The sequence below is a fragment of the Diorhabda sublineata genome, chromosome 3 (assembly GCF_026230105.1).
Source record: "Diorhabda sublineata isolate icDioSubl1.1 chromosome 3, icDioSubl1.1, whole genome shotgun sequence".
Classification (NCBI taxonomy): domain Eukaryota; kingdom Metazoa; phylum Arthropoda; class Insecta; order Coleoptera; family Chrysomelidae; genus Diorhabda; species Diorhabda sublineata.
The window spans coordinates 32,332,343-32,351,254 of NC_079476.1; the positions used below are offsets into that span (position 1 = coordinate 32,332,343).

The 18,912-nt window shown below is 30.9% G+C and overlaps 2 protein-coding genes across 4 annotated transcripts; both read right to left on the reverse strand.

Annotated features, from left to right (window-relative positions):
* Window positions 1-215: 215 nt before the first annotated feature.
* Window positions 216-10,017, reverse strand: LOC130441620 (pseudouridylate synthase 7 homolog). Its single transcript, XM_056775380.1, has 9 exons — window positions 9,744-10,017; window positions 8,997-9,386; window positions 7,396-7,542; window positions 6,435-6,769; window positions 4,661-4,870; window positions 4,056-4,242; window positions 2,835-3,015; window positions 2,615-2,766; window positions 216-736 (listed from the first exon to the last, which is right to left on the reverse strand). The coding sequence occupies exons 1-9, from the start codon at window positions 9,868-9,870 to the stop codon at window positions 393-395; spliced, it is 2,073 nt and encodes a 690-aa protein (XP_056631358.1). The 5' UTR covers window positions 9,871-10,017; the 3' UTR covers window positions 216-392.
* A 2,065-nt stretch (window positions 10,018-12,082) lies between these two features.
* LOC130441427 (uncharacterized) lies at window positions 12,083-15,483 on the reverse strand. Of its 3 annotated transcripts, XR_008909611.1 has the most exons (5): window positions 15,268-15,483; window positions 14,969-15,209; window positions 14,803-14,911; window positions 14,441-14,694; window positions 12,083-14,350 (listed from the first exon to the last, which is right to left on the reverse strand). XR_008909611.1 is itself a non-coding variant. In XM_056775114.1 (4 exons), exons 1-3 carry the CDS (start codon window positions 15,183-15,185, stop codon window positions 14,472-14,474), a joined length of 549 nt encoding a protein of 182 aa, XP_056631092.1. In that variant the 5' UTR covers window positions 15,186-15,480; the 3' UTR covers window positions 13,962-14,350; window positions 14,441-14,471. The 3 variants fall into 3 exon arrangements, 2 of the variants coding, with proteins under 2 accessions (XP_056631092.1, XP_056631091.1); XM_056775114.1 differs by having other exon boundaries at window positions 13,962-14,350; window positions 14,969-15,480; XM_056775113.1 differs by having other exon boundaries at window positions 13,979-14,694; window positions 15,268-15,423.
* Window positions 15,484-18,912: the final 3,429 nt, after the last annotated feature.

Sequence of the window (18,912 nt, forward strand, 5' to 3'; positions counted from 1 at the left end):
TAAATTTTTTTAACCGTTTATCTACTGATAACACCTCTGAAATATGTCATGATTGATTTCATTTAGTAGTAAAAACACGCGATCGTTGGTTTCGTACACATTAAAGTGAAAATTTTTCAAGATTTCGAAGAAAACATTAATGTAATAACACAGAAAGCATAAGATTCTCTGTAGACACTACTATTTTATATTAATCGATGAAAAAACACGAAAGATTGGTAAAACATTTTGTCAGTCATATATTTTATATAAGAGATAGTTGTAATGTTTATTTACAACCTGTTTTTTTTTCTCAGAATTTCTTATATACTTGTAGCTATCAGATGTAAAACTTGAAATAAAACTTGGAAAATATAACTCAAATATTTTAATTTTTAGAACATATCTGCTTACTAAGTATTTTCTTCTAATTTACGTTTCTTCAGGGGAAGTTCTTCATCATCAGTATTAGTTGTTGATTCAACTGTATTAAAAACGGTTTTCTTAAACAATTCATATTTAAGAGGATCTGTCAATAAACTATTTGAAATATGGTTAGTCTCGTTTTCTTGAACCTCGGGTTCACTTTCTACAGATATCTTGGGAAAATTTTTTACTTTATTTGAAACGTGGTAATCGTTCAATTTTGAATGAACGCTGGTAGCCGTATCTACTTTCATAATTTGCCTAAGTAGCATGGTTGCGTAATGGCAAGTGAATAAAGTAAATTCCATAATAACAGCTTTATATTTCCCATCTAAAAAAAAACAATTCATTATTATTATATGAAAACTAAAGCCAATTTGGTGGATGGAGGTTTTGTTTGCCAAACAAAATTGAACTTTTAGTAATAAAAACCAAATATCCACATCAGTATCTGTTATTGAAAAAACTGTTTGTGATAATTTTTTATTGTAAATTTCATAGGTCAATTGCCCATAGTTCTTGATACTAATCTTTACCATAATCAGTGGTGGATTCACCATCAGGCTCGGTAGGTTGTAGCCTACGATAGCAGATTTCAAGGGGCGGTAAAGTATGTTCAAAAGGGAAGACCAGTTTTGAAATTTTTACAGAAACAAAAGTAATTTGTTGAACGCTAAATGTCTTAACAATTCTTTGTTGTGAAAATAATCAAGGGTCTTTCACCTTATTCCCTAATTATAAATATGAAATCTTATTGATAAACAATGTACATTTCTGTTTATTGAAATACCACACAAGTTTTGGGACATACTTTTGCAATTTCATTCATATCATACGATTTCATCAAGATATTAAGGAGGTAGAAAAATGATACCAGGGAAGATAAATCGTCTCAATGATGTCAGATTACTGTTGGACGCTTCAGAGACCTTATAGATGCTTCCTACAAACGAAAATATATCAAAAGGAATCGCACTAGGAAAAAGAAAAGTGTTTACTAATGAATGTATTTTAGATGAAAAAATAAGTTTTGTTACATAATTATAAATAAAAAAATCATATTTTAGTATAACTTGTTTAACATAAATACCTATATTGTCACAAAACGTGACGTTCTATGAGCAAATGGAAGACATTTTCGGATTCAGCACACCCAAAAAGTGTTACGCAAAAAAACCAAAACAGCGCTCGACTTTTTTTGCAGACTTGTGTTATTAACCCTACTCAGCCTACTCGGTTAAATCCTTACCATTCAAACCCATTTGTTCGTTAAAAGGTATGCTTGAGAATTACAGTATCTTTTATTATTCTGAAGACTACTAGAGTGCAATAAGTCAATCACTCATTAATAATAAAAAACTTGTTTGCTGTTATATCCATAACAAATACTTTTTTTACTTTATCTTTCTGAATCGACCTAAAAGAGCTTGATTCAAAAACTGTTTTCGTTGAGCAGTAGGCTCATAGTGATCTACAATGAAACAAAGAAGATAAAATGATGAGGTTTTCCGATGTTATTACCAAACAGATAGAGAATGAAAACATTGAAACAAATCAGATTAGTTCATATTAGAACAGCGAATTCGGTTTCTTTCTGTAAAATCACAGGCAATTATTTGGCGATTATATCCGTCTATCCGTATTGAAAGGATTAAAGATGACTTCCCACGGCTTGTTATATCACAGGCCACGTCATATGTGAATCACTTTCAAAAGAATCCACGATAAAGCTTGAAAATACAGATTAGAAGTAATACTTATAATGATGATAAAACATTAGGTAACAGAACAAATGTTTAAAATATTCGATAATAATTGAAGGGGAGAACAAATTTGTTAGCAATTTATTAGGGCTTCATTTCCATTCAAATCAAAGTCTTCCTACCTCAGATGACGAAGAATATTGTGATTTTTTATTATTCAATTTCTGTATAATGTTCAATAAAAAATAAGTGTACCTAATACTATGTACTTAATGCCTAATTTTTATTCTGTTAAAATAAAATTCTTTCCTTTTTACAATTTACGATTAAGTACACTTTTGCTTCAACTGAATTCTAATTATCGAATTATGTGTCACCGATTGAAAATCCACCACTGACCATAAAAAATAATTGCTATTTTCTAATAAAATTTTGAATTTTCTATTAAAGCTCAATAGTACTAGTTTCCTGTATGATTATTCTAATCAATTTTTCAATAAACTCACCTTCCACTGTCTGAAGCATAGTATCTCCCTTCATTTCTTGCAAATCAGACATAATTAAATTGTCTGTAGGGTCATTATATGAAACTATCTTCCATGTTAAATCTTGAGGTCTTCCCAAAATATTTCTATAATCACCTGACAAATTGTATGTTCTAAAAAAAGTGATGATGAAAATCAAAAGAAAAAAAATTTTAAAAATTGGAGTTTTATCAATACTAACTTAACACTTTGTTGTGACATTTCTAGATCTAAACCACATTCTTCAACACTTTCTTTATAAAATTGTTTCAAATGTTCGGGATAAATAACATCATATCCTGGTAAAGTCATCACAATGTCATACATTGAATAATTTCCTAAATCATCTTCAGTCAAAGTTTTTACCTGCTTTCTACGTTTAACTAAAATTGTAAAAATAAAAATGAACATGTTTGTAGTATATGTTTTAATGTATTGACCAATAAGTGAATTTTTTTTAACAGTCACACATTGAAATACGCAAAAACAATCTACTAGACACAAAATAATATAAAATGACGTAAAGACTTTTTTTACGATAATATACAAATGTTTAACTCTTTGCATTCAAGATTAATGAGGATACCATTAATTCTAGCACTATATTAGTTACAAGTACATGCATGTGATGTAGAAGAAAAATGGAGTCGTTGCAATAAAACAAAACATTTATTTCGCAGCTATCTTATAAACATATTCTAACTTATATTATAAAAGAAAAACATAAATTTTAGGGCCTAAAATTCCGTAAAGTGTGATATCTTTCGCAAAAAAGTTCAAAGTTATGTATATTTTGGGGTGGTTATCAAGGACGACGCTGACGAGAAAGGAAATTTAGAAGGATAACGAAGGGAAGTAAACAATTAAGAGCACTCAATGCGATAATAACAAAATAGTCTCCATAAAGGCGAAGCTAGATCTATATAAAACAATAATAAGACCAGCAGTGAGCTATGGAATCGAAAAGTGGAATCTCAACAAAGCAGAGGAAGAGAGATAGATATTTTTGTTGAAAAAACAATTAACTCTTATAAACAAATATGTTTAACCAATTTTTTAATGATTTTGTTTATTGTATTTGCCTCTGAATTATCTTCTAATTATCATCCAAAAGAATATTGATTCATATAAAAAAATGTGTTTTATTAATTTCTTGATCACTTGGTTTCTTGTATTTCGATGAACCTTTTCCATTGAGTCTTTCAGCAAATCCAATCTGTTTATATATTCTATCACTTTCATCACTTTATTTATATTATTCTACAGTGCCTCCCTGTGATTTGTTGCAGCGAACCTCCTAGAACCAGGTAAAGTACCTAGTCTTTCAATTTGAATCAGAAAGAATGATACATAATGATAAAGATAAATTTTCGAAACACTTGATTTTAGTTACAAATTTATTTAAAAAAAAAGTAATGTATACTTGTTGTGGTGTGATCTTCTTCTTGTTCAATCAGTTCAGTTTCACCGTTTGATTCTTCTTTATTACTCAGTACCAGGTCTCCAGCGACAGGTTTCATACCAAATAATTGCAAACGTTTGGAAACCATTTTATTCCAAATCAAACTTTGGAAAGCATGTATATATAACAGTCGCATCGATCTCGGAATCTATAATTTATTGTATTTCTGTTAGAATATGATAAACAATCGATGTAATAGTTTTAATTCGATTATTTGCTAAGGAAAATCCGACTATATTTGGGTTAATGAGAAAAAAATGATTGTTTTAATAAATTCAGGATTTAACTTTCAATTAAATTTTGGAATTGTACTCGATTTTATGATGAGAGTTAATGTTTTAAATTGAATGTTCACATTATATCACTTTTTGAATATATATTAAATTGTTATGATTATTATATTCTCTTTTTGTGTTCAATAACTTAGGAAAATATAGAGACTCTAGAGACGAAATTACCTGGTGTTTTCTAGATGTGTGATAACATTTATTATATAAAAGTTTGTTACTTTGTCTTTTATTTGGTATCTATTTAATTTTTATATGCGCTTAGTATTAAAAAATTACCTTCTCTAATGCATTGACATAGTCGTTTTCCGCTGAAGAATTTAAACCTTCTAAAAGTTTTCCTTCCACACTCGACTTGTTTCGCTGAAGCACTTTGTAGGCTTCTTTTGCATTGCCAGTTTCTGCATAAATATTTTTAGCTTTTATTATATCACCTTGATTAGAGGACGGATCATCTGATAATTTTGGTTTCAAAATTTGGTCTATTGCCTACACATAAAAAAACAGAATTAAAATATTTAATATATATCCATAAATTAATTTAATATAATTTTCCAAGTCTAAAGTGCTACAAATCTTTATGTACAAAATACATTAGTTATTAGAAGAGTCTTAAAATAGTTGAAGGAAATCAAATATTTTAAATGAAAAATGTTTCTAATAAAAACAAATTTTGAATAAAAATTTTAATTATAATTGTCATGCTGAATTGTACTTATAAGTTATGACAATGTAATAACTATAAAGAAGTGTATGTTTAACTTAGTTTTCAACGGCTAATGTTTAACTTACCACCAGATATGGTAAAATGTAACAGCAAAAAATCGTAAATGATTACCAAAATTAGGTAAAACCACATTTTAATGTGAAATTATAACTAAAGTTTTTACATATTTACCATCTGATTAAAGCAAATAGCTCCAAACAAATCATAGTTAACCCAAAAATAGTTAATGAACACGAAACTATTAACAATATTTTAATTTAAAATGACATCAAATATTTAACATGTCCTATTAAAGTAAATTACTCTAGGTTAATAACTAGTTATCCAAACATAGTAAACAAACTCCTAAAGTTTGACCAAAGGTAATAATAAAACTTTCACAATTTCAATAGCCCTTTATTAAAAACAAACGTAAACGTCAGTCCATTTAAAAATAATAATAAACATTTTAACAATCTTAAGAAAAATGAGTCTTCTGTAATAATTTATTGCAAATTTAATGCTTTCTTAGCTTTGGCCTGTTGTCTTCTTTTGTGTTTCATGCCAATCAGAATAGCTCTTGCCTCTGAAGGTAGTTGGACATGCTTAAGTCAAATTGCCAACCCCACAAGATGCTTGCAAATATAATTTTTGAGAAACTTTGGGCAATTACATGTGCCCTGTAACCAATTTGCTTTTCCTCGAGACATTATTAGTTCCCACTCGCTAAAATGTTGCTCTTTCTATTCATCAAAGGTTTCCCATGGCGAAGAAACAAAAAATACCCAATGAACGCAAGTTTTGTATTTTATTCATTCTAATTTTAGACTTCATTCTTTGGTGTTAAGTGTATATTTTTGATAGAAGAGTTTAAGGTACAAAAGTCTTTTTGGAGGTTATAATATTTAATCCCTCTTTAAACAACATTAATTCATTAAATCAACAAACTATAGCACCCATTTAATTGATACTTAACTGTAGCAAAGTTATATAGCATTTGCTACCGAATTCTAAATGATTTTTGTAGAGAAACTTGAAGTATGTTCCTAGTAACATGCCACAACAAAAGAACCAATTTAATTGAAACTTGACTGTAGCAAAGTTATAGCATGTGCACCAAATTTTAAAGGTTTTTCAAAGAGAAACTTGAAGTACTTTCCTAGTAGCATGCTAAAACAAATATCTCTCTGCAGGTCTTATCCATTTTTCTTCATTCAATTCAAGTAAATATGACTTTATATATAATAAAGTTTTGTCTCAATAAAATTATTTCTATGGAAATTATAGTACTCATTTTCAAATAAATTCTCCACTAAAGCATGATACAAATATGTTGAAATAACATACCTCTTTCCATTTCCCTTGTAAAAGACTGATTCCTACTTTAAACGTAGGTACATCCTTATCATTTCCAAATCTTTGTAACCCATAGTAGTTGATGAACCCATGTTCATTTAAATAGTTTAAAGCTTTATTTATTGCGTCATCTGAACAAGTTACATTCCTTAAGGCAATTCTAAATCTATTACCCTTCAACTGTCCTAGTTGCAAAGGGGTATCTTTAAATGTGATATTTCCTACTTTAATATTGAATAGTTTCCGAGTTTTCGTTATTAATTTCCATGGTTCTACTTTATGAACGCAGAACCACTGGGAAGAAATTGATCTTCTATCTTTATTACCTGCAAAGAAATAAACATGACATAGTTCCTGATTCCCAAAGTTCCCTAATATCACTCTGCCAATAGTATTCCAACCAAGCTATAGTCATTCTTATCAAGGAGCGGAAATAATAAAATAAATGTTAATTTTATGTATATCACATACTAAAGAATGAAATAAGAAAGTAGATCGAATTGCATGCACCAATCGACAATCATAAAAGAGTTGATTAGACATGCTGATTTCGAAACAATTTATGAGAGCAACATCGAAGAAAAATGCTAAGAAACAAAAAAGCACAACCCACACAAATCCTATAAGCCAATATAAATTATCATGACTAGATCTCCAATAACAAAAGAAGTGAACAAGAAATCCTTTCATGTCTTCTTCACACATGACTACCTACTAGCAGGAAAGCATAAACCAATGTGCGAAATATGCTGTAAACTGACAGAACAATCAACTACCACATTCACTGAAGAAGCTAGTAAGAGAAGTCATATATATTATTTATTAGTAAATTTTTTGTTTCCATAACAAAATGTAAAATTGTTGGGATCTCTTTTGAAAAAACTGGAGTTTCAAACAAAATAAAAGAGATATTTGTTTAAAGTAACAAATAACTTAATAATATTGACATTACCAGCATGTGTAAATTTTCCTGTAGATATATTTAGAGCATTACTAATTTTGAAAGCCGCTTCTAAAGTATCCATTTTTTCTTTGTATAAAATAAAATATACATATTCTCCTTTATCTGGAGGCCACTGAGACCGTACATCTTGTTTCACTAAAAATTAAAATAAAACAACTTCACTGTGTATCATAGCAGTTGATTACAAATTTTTTCACGCAATATAAAAGTGTTTTGAAACTCTTACAAAGTATGTAAAATATTTGAAAAAAGCATGTAAATTTGAATTTGAAGAAAAATCAAATACAACTTTTAGATGAAATCAGAGTTTTTTCATAAACTTTTTTCTATATTGTACAAATTATTAGCAAGTGCATGTCATAAACTAGTATACTGAAGGGTGAATCTTTTCATGAGTATACAGTAGGTACTAAAAAGGTACCTAGATGAAATTATAATGTAAAAGATTATTCTCATTCAGTTTCTTTTCAGTCTCACAAGTGAGACCTAGCTGAGTTTTTACCAGCAATCTATACAAAGCTTGAGACCCTGTGTTTCAGTGAGTTTTATGAACTCAGATTGAAAGTGAGGTTGAGGACATCACATTGTCAAATCTTGTCATCAATACTATAAACAACAACAACTTCACCAAATTTCTTAACGTTACACAATTGAACAAAGTTATTAACTCTCTACTCTTTTATCAACTTTCAGTAAGTAGATGCTTTGATCTGTTAACTCATAAGGATGGACTTCACTCATCCCTTGAAATCATTATTATGCTAAAAAATGCAAATGAGTCATTTCCATCACCAGTGAATTCGAGGTACAGATTTGAAGTGCTAATTTCCCCCAACAAAAGAGGACATCCTTTTGCATCACAATTTAAAAAAACAAGATAAATGCATAAACTGTATCACCCACTTTTCAGTAACTGCAATATCTAGCACTATTGAAATACCAAATAGCCTTCAAATAACCAATTGTTGTCCCAGCAACCCACCCATATTGGTAACACTGTACTTACATTATTTAATTTTTCAAAAAACGGTCATTAGTATTTATATTTCAAATGTTGATTCACATACTTTTTTTCAATAGATATAAAAAACATAATATCATATTATGTAAATGAAGATATTTTGTTATTGGTAAATCTTCATCATCTTCTAAAATTAATTACGAAACAGTTTATTAGAAATTAGTTGATATAATAATAGCCCAAGATAAGTATACACTATTTAAAAGACTTTTTTCTGATTAATTGGTCATTACACAATAATATAGTAGTATTTGGTCCAAAAAGTATATGCTAACTCAGTTCTGTATATAATGATTAGAATTAGTCAATATGATTATTTTACTGTTGTACTATTAGCCACAAATTTGTAACTTATGTTTAGATTTTCATTTGTTATGAAAAAGTTAATTGTTGTATTGACCACACTTAGAGAGGCAGTTATTATTTTATGCAGATTTTTGTAAGTAGTTCTTTGAATTAATGAAAGTTATGACATAGGACTGTTGTTGGTGAATCGGTACATGGTACTTATCACCAACAATAATAAAGAATTTGTTGTTTGTCTTAAATAAATATATATTCCACTTACTTTCTTTTTCATATTTTTTAATCTGGATGTGTCTCTTATTATCAACACTTACAGTAGATGCAATCACCTTTTGGCCAAAATAACTTTTGATGCAGGTATGTAATTCCAGTCTTTCTTCCTTATCAAGATGTTCAATATTCAGAGAGATGGATTCTGTATCTGTACCACCATTGTTTGCTAATGTTTTAATTGCTTCCCATATTTCTTGTGGTATATGTTTATTGGGACTGTTTTGAACTTCATTGTAATTGTGTTTAGTCATTTTGGGGGTAAAATCTTTGGGAATTGATGTATCAGTCAATTTTGCCATGTTTCCATCTAAATCTATTTCATTTAGTTGGAAATCAGAATATCGTGCTTTGATTATGCCTGAAAATCCTTCTAGGTTCCCTAAAAATATATGCTCTAGTTACTGTAAACATGGGACATTACAATGTTATGAATAAATTTGAGTTAAATTGTACGTTGGTAGGAAGATGCAACACAAAATCCTACTTACAATTTATTTCATTAGATAAGTGGCTTACTTTACCTAATAAGTTTTTACTTAAAATTTATATATATTTTCAACATATTTAGTTTTCTTTATCTTCCCAGAATTTTCAAATCTTTCGTACTTACCCCTAACAAATTATATTGACATAATGTTCTACTGAGTGATATTTCCTTCATGTTTCACTAAGAACTTTCGTAAAAAACATTGTTTCTGTAAAGCAATATACATTTACAATAGAGTTAAATATTTACCTAAATATTCAGTAATTCCCACATCTTTTTCAGATAGTTGATCATAATGTCTATATTCCTGGTGTCTGCTTTGCTTACACTGTGCATTTTGCGATTTAAAGTAAGGTCTTCCTCTCTTCGGTGGCATGATAAGTATAGTTAACCATATGTATCTCTTGTTATAATTAAATTGATAATTATGATCCTATTTCAACCGCAAATAATTAACCGTATATTTCTTTTGAATGTACGGCATGCAATGTAGAAATAGGTTAAGAAGTTGTGGTGGTAAACTAAAAAAAGAAGAGATCTTTTGGTATTAACGAAAATCACCTATCACTAGATGGCGCTGATTTGGCTTATAGAGGTGAGCAACAATATAATCTGTAAGGGTGCTTGATTCTGTTTATGTTTTTCGAGGTGTTATTAGGGATTTAAGAAGGATTTTTTATTATTGTTATTTCCTAAATGTTTGTATGGTTAAAACAAAGAATTGTATTTAAAAATCGGTCTAAAAATGACGATAATTAAAGTTACAATTTTTAACATCATGGAATTTATTGGAACAAGAAACAGACCACTAAAAGAAGGAGCGACGGTTTTTAAAGCGGGATAAACGAGGTCTGACTATTAAATAATGAGACTTGTTACGAAAACGGTTTTATTATAAAAATTATTCTACATTCGTATCCTCACCTCAATATACTCTTCTACCCTCACCTCACAAGTTTCCATACGTTTTTTTCCATTGCTCGAAGCAGTGCTGGAAGTCTTGTTTGGTAAGTGCCTTTAGTAGCTCTGCCGTTTTTTGCTTTACCGCTTCCATCGACTCAAACCGGGTCCTTTTCAAAGCAGATCATTTTCTAACTTTCCAAGTACATCTGAAAAGACCCGCAAAATATTTTGGTCAGGAGTTTCTTTATCGGCGTTTACAGCGTCGGCAATCATCTAGATGCTCATTTGACGATCTGCACGCTCAATTTGGTTGATTTTGGTCATTGTTTCCATTTGAAACAGTTACAGAGCGACCTGGGCGCTGGTCATCTTCAGTGCTCTCTCGGCCCTAACTAAAGCGCTTACACCACTCAAAAACACGCGCACGACATACAGAATTGTCCCCATAGGCCCCTTGCAACAATGTATAGCCATCAGTTGGAGTTTTTTCAATTTAACAAGAAATTTGATATTGGTACATTGCTCCTGTTTTTCGGCACTAGAAAAAACACGTTCGTTTCAAACCGCTACTGTACAAATACTATAATAGTGACGGAAACGTATTATGGATATGCATAGACAAGATATCTAGATACCCAACGCACTATTCGTTATTTATCCCACGTCTAGGGCGCCCTCTAGGCGCGCAGTCTTCTTATTTAACAGCCAGACCTGGTATAGTATTATGTGGCTTAGAAGGAGTAAATTAAAAACCATTAAAAGTTTGTGTTTACAGTTGACAGGTCTAACTTCCCATCCTCAGGAAATAACAATTAACTTGAATGATATAGTTAAATATTGGAAGTGCTTTTGTTAATGTAAGGCTTCTGCAAATTTAGCTTTGCCAGGTTTCCGGATAAATCCGGACATAGGTAGGCTGTATGAATCCGTGTCCGGCTTATATTAGGCCTTTTACATTTTGAAAAAAGAATGGCCGAGCGTAGGTGACGAGATGAGACCTTAAAAAAGGCTATTTGTTCATTCTTTCATGACTATTTATCAAAACTTCATCAAAGATTCAGAGTAGGCTGTTTTTGTAAAAACGGTTTTGGAAAACTGTTCTAAGATAATGAATAAAATAAATGCAAGAATTGCACAAGACTTTTGCCCACTGAAAGTGACTACCATTTTGTGTAAATTCAAAGAGAACAACGAACATGTCATTGCATTCAAAGAGGATATTAAAAACATGTACATTATTGTGAAATTATGAAAATGTATTAAAGTGAAATATTTAAGATCTTGGACTGAAAATTTATGAAAAGACACCAAAAATTTCACATGGATGTCTTTAAAAGATGTTCCTGAATGGAATCAAGTTTCCATTATTATAAGTATCCTATCACAATACAACGTCAATATTGACGATAGCAAATGTTTTGACCAACTGCAAAACCCCAAAGTTTTCCGTACACTAACACAACAAACGTTGATTTCTAGAATCTGTTAGCACAAGAAATTGATAGCCTAATATTGCTTTTCAGAATTCTTAAATATTTGTCAGTATTACTTTGCTATCCCAGGATAAAACGAAAACATTGAAAGAGCTTTTTCCTTAATAGGTCAGCAATCGACGAAAAAATGCAACAGATTGCATGTTAACACTGTTGCCAAAATGTTGATAGTAGAATTTGACAGGTGAAGATTTTAACAAATACATTTTGAAAGAAACTAAGCTCTTAAATTAATTATTTTTATTGTGTAACTCAAAGAGAAGAAGTTTTCTTTTTTTTTATTGTTTAGCTTAGAGAAAAGAAGATTTCGATTATTTCTTTTCAGTTCAGTGCCTCTCTTTAGTATTTAAGAATAATTTAAATATTTTGATAAATGTTTAAGCTTCTAGAATTTAATTTTGACTGATGACTATTAGATTATTATTAATAAAGTACCTACCTAAGTCTGTTTTGGCATTCGATTTTATCTATTATTTTACTAGAACTTGTGGTGCCCAGCCTTTCTACCCAAATGCCCGGCCAAACTGGCTGGTATGTCCGGTTTTTAGGTTTGGCGACATGGCAACCTTATGCAAACATATTATTGCACCTTTAATTTACATTAACAAGACACTACAATTTTACCTAATGGCAAAAAGACAACACAAACATGACACGTTCAATATGTTTAAATAAGTCAGAAAACTAGCTGGCCTATACAACAAGAAGACTCCTCATACCTTAAGGGTTTCAAAAGGAAAAATAATCCTATATGAAGAAGAAATTCGAAAAACTTGGTGTGTGTATATATCAAAGAATTGTATAATGACTCTGGACCAGAAGAACAAATGGCATTTGATGAAGACGAAAGACTAGAAATACTAAAATCAGAAGTGATACATGCTACAAAGATGGCAAAAAACAAGAAAGCTCTTGGACCTGACAATATTCCAACAGAGATGCTAAAGCTTATAAATGAAGAAAACATAGGAATATTAGTCAAACTCTTCAATCATGTTTATTCCACCGCTAAAAAGATTGGTTAAAATCCGAATTCATAACTTTGCCACAAAACGTCCAAAGCACTGTATCGACTATAGACTGATAAGTTATGTTCTTGCCCCTTAACGTTTCTCCTCTTTTACAACCAATGGATCAGTATGTTATCCAAGAAATAAAAATGTAATATCAAAAAGATTTGCTGTACAAGATTTTGTCTGATTATGTCCTGAATTCGTTAAAAAAATGAACTTGGAAAATGTGGTTTTTGCAATTGCGAACATATTGGGAAAATCTACCCAAAAGTGACGAAAGTGAAAGTTTAACTACAGATGATGTGAGCCTGTGGTTAGCCGGCGAGGAAGAAGAAAACGGCCAGTTTATAACAGACAGCGAAATAATCGAAGATGTGTTGAGTAGGGAAGAAGAAGATGGTGTTGATGGAGATAAAGCATCTGCTGTTCATTTAGTTAGCCACGATGCTGCATTGGGTGTCTTTGATAATTCCATAAAGTGGTCAGAAGAAAATGATAATCTTATTTTAAAGAGGCTTTAAGAGAATGCGTCAAAAGTGTCGCTTCAAGACAAGAAGCAAAAGAAAATTGACAGTTTATTTACTCCAATAGAATAGTCCACCAGAACTGCAAGTCTTATTATGTTTACGTTTCTGTTTACAATAAGCAGAGCCTAAGACGATTATTTTTTAAAAGAGACAATTAAATTCTTTTTGTCTGTAAATGTACTTTTTACCTAAAACTTAAAAATAAAACTCGAGTTCTTTTGTATTTTTTGTGAATTTTTACTACAATTTTCTAGTAATCTGGCTCAACCCTAGTCTGATATCTGCCGAGATTGACGAGAGTCCACTGTGTAAGTATTTTAGGAAATGATAACCTTTCTGAAGTTTTCTTGAAACCTTGTGATTATATGAGAAAACTAATTCAGGAGCTACAATAAAGAGAGGCATCATTGCTATGGGTATGATTCTTCTAGGTTTAAATTCCACATTAATTCTATATTCTAGCCGTGCAAAATCTTGTAGATTTGAATAAGAATTTTGCAGCAGAAATGATTAAAAAAATCTTGGTAAATTATTTTTAACATATGCTGCTTGTTTATTGTTTAAATATATAATAAATAAGACATTTTTTTTCATTAATTTTATACTACCAGTTTAATTTACCATCCAAAAAGTTAAAGTCATGTCAGATTTCATAGAAATTTATAGAATTGGCAATAAAAATATCCAACTGATCACCAAATGTAGTTGCACTTTTTCAATTACCTATTACTAATATTTTTATTATTGGTTTCATTTAAATATATCAAAAAATATTTTTTCATCAACTTTTCCATGAGTAATATCAAACCAATGTGCAATATAACAATGGGTTACATTTTACCATTGCGCCAGTTGCATTTGTTAAAAGTTGCTGTATTTTGGGCACATTTTGAGAGTTTTCAAGGTATCAGAAGTGATTCCTAAAAAATAGTTTTATTTAGTCTTTAACCATAGCATGTGCATTCTTATTTATAGTGTAAACAATATCATCAAAAATGTAACATACATACCACAAAAATTAATCAACTTATCATCAGAATTTCAAATTTGTGACAGCTGAAAAAAGTCATAAAATTCAGTTTGTGTTGCCTTATCTTCAGTAAAATCAGTAGAAATTGTGCCTACATGTGAGACTATAACACCTTTATCTGACTTTGATATTATTGCAGGTCCCTTTCCCATGTCCACATTGTCATCAGGTTGTAATGAACCTTCACTTTCAATTTCCATTTGTTCTTTAGACACACACGCACATTTCTGCAACCTTCAAAATAAAACTAAAATACTATGATATATGACAAGTTTAATTTCAATAACAAAAAAATAAACATTCAAGTAACTAGTTGGTATGTTTAAAAATATGGTTATTTACCAATGCTGGTCTGTCCGATTAATTGCTGTTTTTGTTGTTGGATGACTCGGCTGCGGAATTTTTTTACTGGGAATTATATGTTTCTTCAATCTCCGTCTCTTACTGGTTGCTAAAATGTAACACTTATGTAGCTAAAGTAGCTTTCTGAAATTTGACTTTACTTTACTCATAGTAAAATCACTTTTAGTAAAATGGTGGCTGCAAACTAACATATATTTTGTCACAGGTTTTCCAATTTTCAGTACAGTTTTCCAAGCTTTATTTAGCTTGGGATCTAAGGGAAAGGCATGCAATGATATATCTTTCGTACAATATGATGAACACTGTGGTACGGAACATATTTTCCTAGATTTTGTATCTATAGACTTATGTACAGATTGCATCTTCAGTTAAACTTTTTATGAAACCTATAAAATATAGGTAACTCGTTAGCTTCAAGTAATAAAAGCAAATAGCTGAGCTAACCTCAACTAGGTATTTCCTTGAATGATTTATATCCTTAATGCTGCATGTGGCAATCCAGTAAGAAGAGACTTGAATGTCTATACGAAACTACCAAAAAGCACTACAAACAGTACTTTAATTTACTATTTAGATTGAAATTTCAAGTAACACTTTCTATTATTTATAAAATAATATTTAGAAGCGACTTTAATTGTAGGTTTATCGCCCTCTAACGATAGTTTAGATACTACATCCACACTTAAAAGAGGTTTCTCTATAATTTGCTATTTCTATAGTAAACTGTATTTTAATTTTACTGATATCATACAGGAAACTTTTATATTAAAATACAGCGTGAATCTAAATATAATTGGTTCAGTATTTCTCTAATAGATGGTGAGAATACCTTTTTAGGCATATCATAACCTCACGCTCGCATGTTTAATTTATATTTTTCTAGTATTTCGCAAGGAACTAGAAAAGGAAGGGAACGCACAAAAGTGAACTTGTAGGAGCGAGCAAGTGCGATAAGGGGAATCAGCACCACCCTAATATCGAAAAGAGATTCATACTCTCATCGTAACAATAGTAATAGATTTAGTAAAATTAAAAGTAAATAAAAATAATATTATCGCTATCAATACACCACCTTCCAAATAAATACTAAGAGCTCCTCCAACCCCAGCCGCGTTCACGTTTTATTAGCTTTTCGTATTTTTCCAAAAATAAGTTTTTCAGCTTTTTATAAGTTTAATTTAAAAATTTTTATAACACATTTATTGAAATATATGTTCGGTGTTTTGATTTTTTTCATTAATTACCAAGGAATATCAGTGACACTTAAGGCGGATTCACACCAACGGGCAGTCAGATCAGGGCACGGTCAGAGACACTCAAGTCAAGATCGCTGCCTCGGGATCTGAATGAGAGTGCTCTCACTGGGGGGTCTGCTACCAGTCTGTGAGTATGAACTACCGAGCCACAATCAACCACCTGTTTTCAACCTCTTTATTACAATGGATGATGAGAGACTCATTGAATAAGTCTGGGAGCAGCAAGTTCTATACGACCTTACCAGCCCTCACTACAGTGATGCATCTCACAAAATGCAGAAATGTAAGGAGATAGGGCATGCAATAAAACAAGATTAGTTTCTTATTTTATGTTAATTCAAGTAGATAAAACTACTGCCAACTTATGAATACATTTATTTAAATCAAACACATTTTTCCAAAAGGTTCCTTTGTAAATCACGGAAGATATAAAAAATTTTCTAAATGGCATTATTGTAGCAAATAATGCTGATGATGGTGAATGATGGAGATGGGCATATCTGTTCGCACTGATTCATAGGCACAGACTGCCTGCAATCTGCCCGCGCTGTGTGAATTGCTTGCCCGTGACTGGACGGTGATCTGACCGTGACCTAATCAGACTATGCCCGTTGGTGTGAATCCGCCTTTAATGGCTTAGATTTAAAGGTTAGTTATTAGTTGTTTGAATTTCCGTTTCTCATTTTCAATACTCTTTGGACATATTCTTAAAATACCAAAAATATTCTTGGTACCAACACAATCGCTTTAACTTTGTTTAAAATTAAAATATCAATGTTTTCCGTTTTAGACTTATTTGATAATTATTAGTGCCGCATGTCTATAACTCATCGATTTTCTTTACCCTTGGATCCGTAAAAGTCAACGAAAAAAATACGAGTCACTCAACACATTTCTGGTATCTTACTTTAATCTCTTTTTACATTTCACATATGTTCACAACCTTCTCATGAATTTTAGAACTTGATTCTATTTGAATAATGGAAACAATTATTAATTATAATAATAATCCTTTAACTTATCAATATCGTAATAATCTTGTTTAACATAAGAATCTACTCATCTATTTAAAATTCTTTCAAAACCGTGTATAGAAGTATGAAATGGAAAGTTGAGTGAAATTATCACATCGGATTACACAATTTCCTTGAAAGACTACATCAGTTTCCACTTAAGAGTACCTACAATGGATAATCCTAATTGTCTACAAAAGTAACACAAGAAGCGCATTTCGGATTCGTTTAGTTTTATTCTCATGCCGCTATCAAACAGAACGGAATGCAGAAGGTAGGTTTTCGTTTTTGAGTGCTTGGCATTCGTTTTTGCGTAAGAGTATAAATACGTAAGGATATAAGAAACAAAAAATTTGCTACGGGTGAGTTCAGTTAATTATATTATTTGAGCTAAAAAATTGTGATAAATTGTAGAAATTATAGTATATTTGCATAGTGTTGTTATTGCGCAATGTATGCGGTCTATTCCCTCTTTGGTAACCTTATTTTTACACTCAATAAAAATACTATATAACACCAATATTCCCAATTGCAATTGCATATTTTGTTCACAATAAAAAAAATTTATTTTCTTCCTACAACATTCTAGATGAATTGATAGTATAGAGTCATAACTCCTCCACAAAATATTCACAAATGTCTAGTGCATCTAGTAGATCGTAAATTTTCTGATCGCTTTGAATATCAGTATATCTTCAATATGTTGGATTATCTATGTGATAGCTGCAACATTAAAATTTTTATGTAGGATACACATAAAACTGAAAGCTTCGTATTATTAGTCCATTAAAATGTGACAATTTTAGTACCCTTGCGGTTTTTCTTAGGACGCAATTTTATTTTACCGATGTATGGGGAGGGTCAACGAAAGCTTAACCTCAAGTTTGTGGGGTTCCACCCCTTCTCTCCCGGCCAGCATCTTAAATAAAGCTATTTTTGATGATATCTCGCGGACTGTTATCCCTACAAAAAATTCGCAATGCCTACAATTTTGTTTATGACACTTTTCGCCATTAACCGCCAATTTAAAAAGTTATGAGCAAAAAAGTTCAAAAATGTTGTCAACAATTTCGCCCAATCACTTTTTATTTTTTGATTTTTCAATAAAATTACCTCAAAACAATCTTTTAGATCGTTCTTTGTGGATTAATTTTACATGTGGATTTTTTGAATTCCACTCATACTTGTGGCTCATAGAGGGCTGCAAAAGTGCCAGCGCGCGTCTATGTTCACCACATTGTGCCATAAACAAAATATTTTTTATCATTTCCATTTTTTTTGTTTTTCTTTTCTTTACAGAAGTTGTAGGTGAGAGAGATTTGAATAATGATTAAATTCACTTATCATTTTGTACTACCTAGTCTATTTTAGTTCTTTTTGATAGCTAGAAGTTCATCTTCTAATTCGTTTTATTCTATTAACTTTGAATTGAAGAATCCGAACTTGAGCAAGTGAGCATGTTGTGTATAGTCACTGATTTGTGAAAACGTTTTTTGATATACGTTCTAAAATGAGTAACATCAATGTCAAGCAACGACGTTTTATCAGATATTGCTTCAAACTTAAGCACAGTGCAGCATAAATCTTTAGAAATATTAAGCCACTTAACGGAAGGCTTTCAATTGCGAGAATCTCAAAAAATATGACAATCCGTTCAGATTGCCAGTTGACAATAAGAATCAGCAAGAGATAGGTGAATTCAACCGTTCAACAGATTTGGAATAATGAATTGGAAATGGGGAAGAATTATGTCATTCCAGTAACAAAAATCTATCTTCCCTCAATAACCTCATTCACTTGACGTGAAACCTCCCGACTTT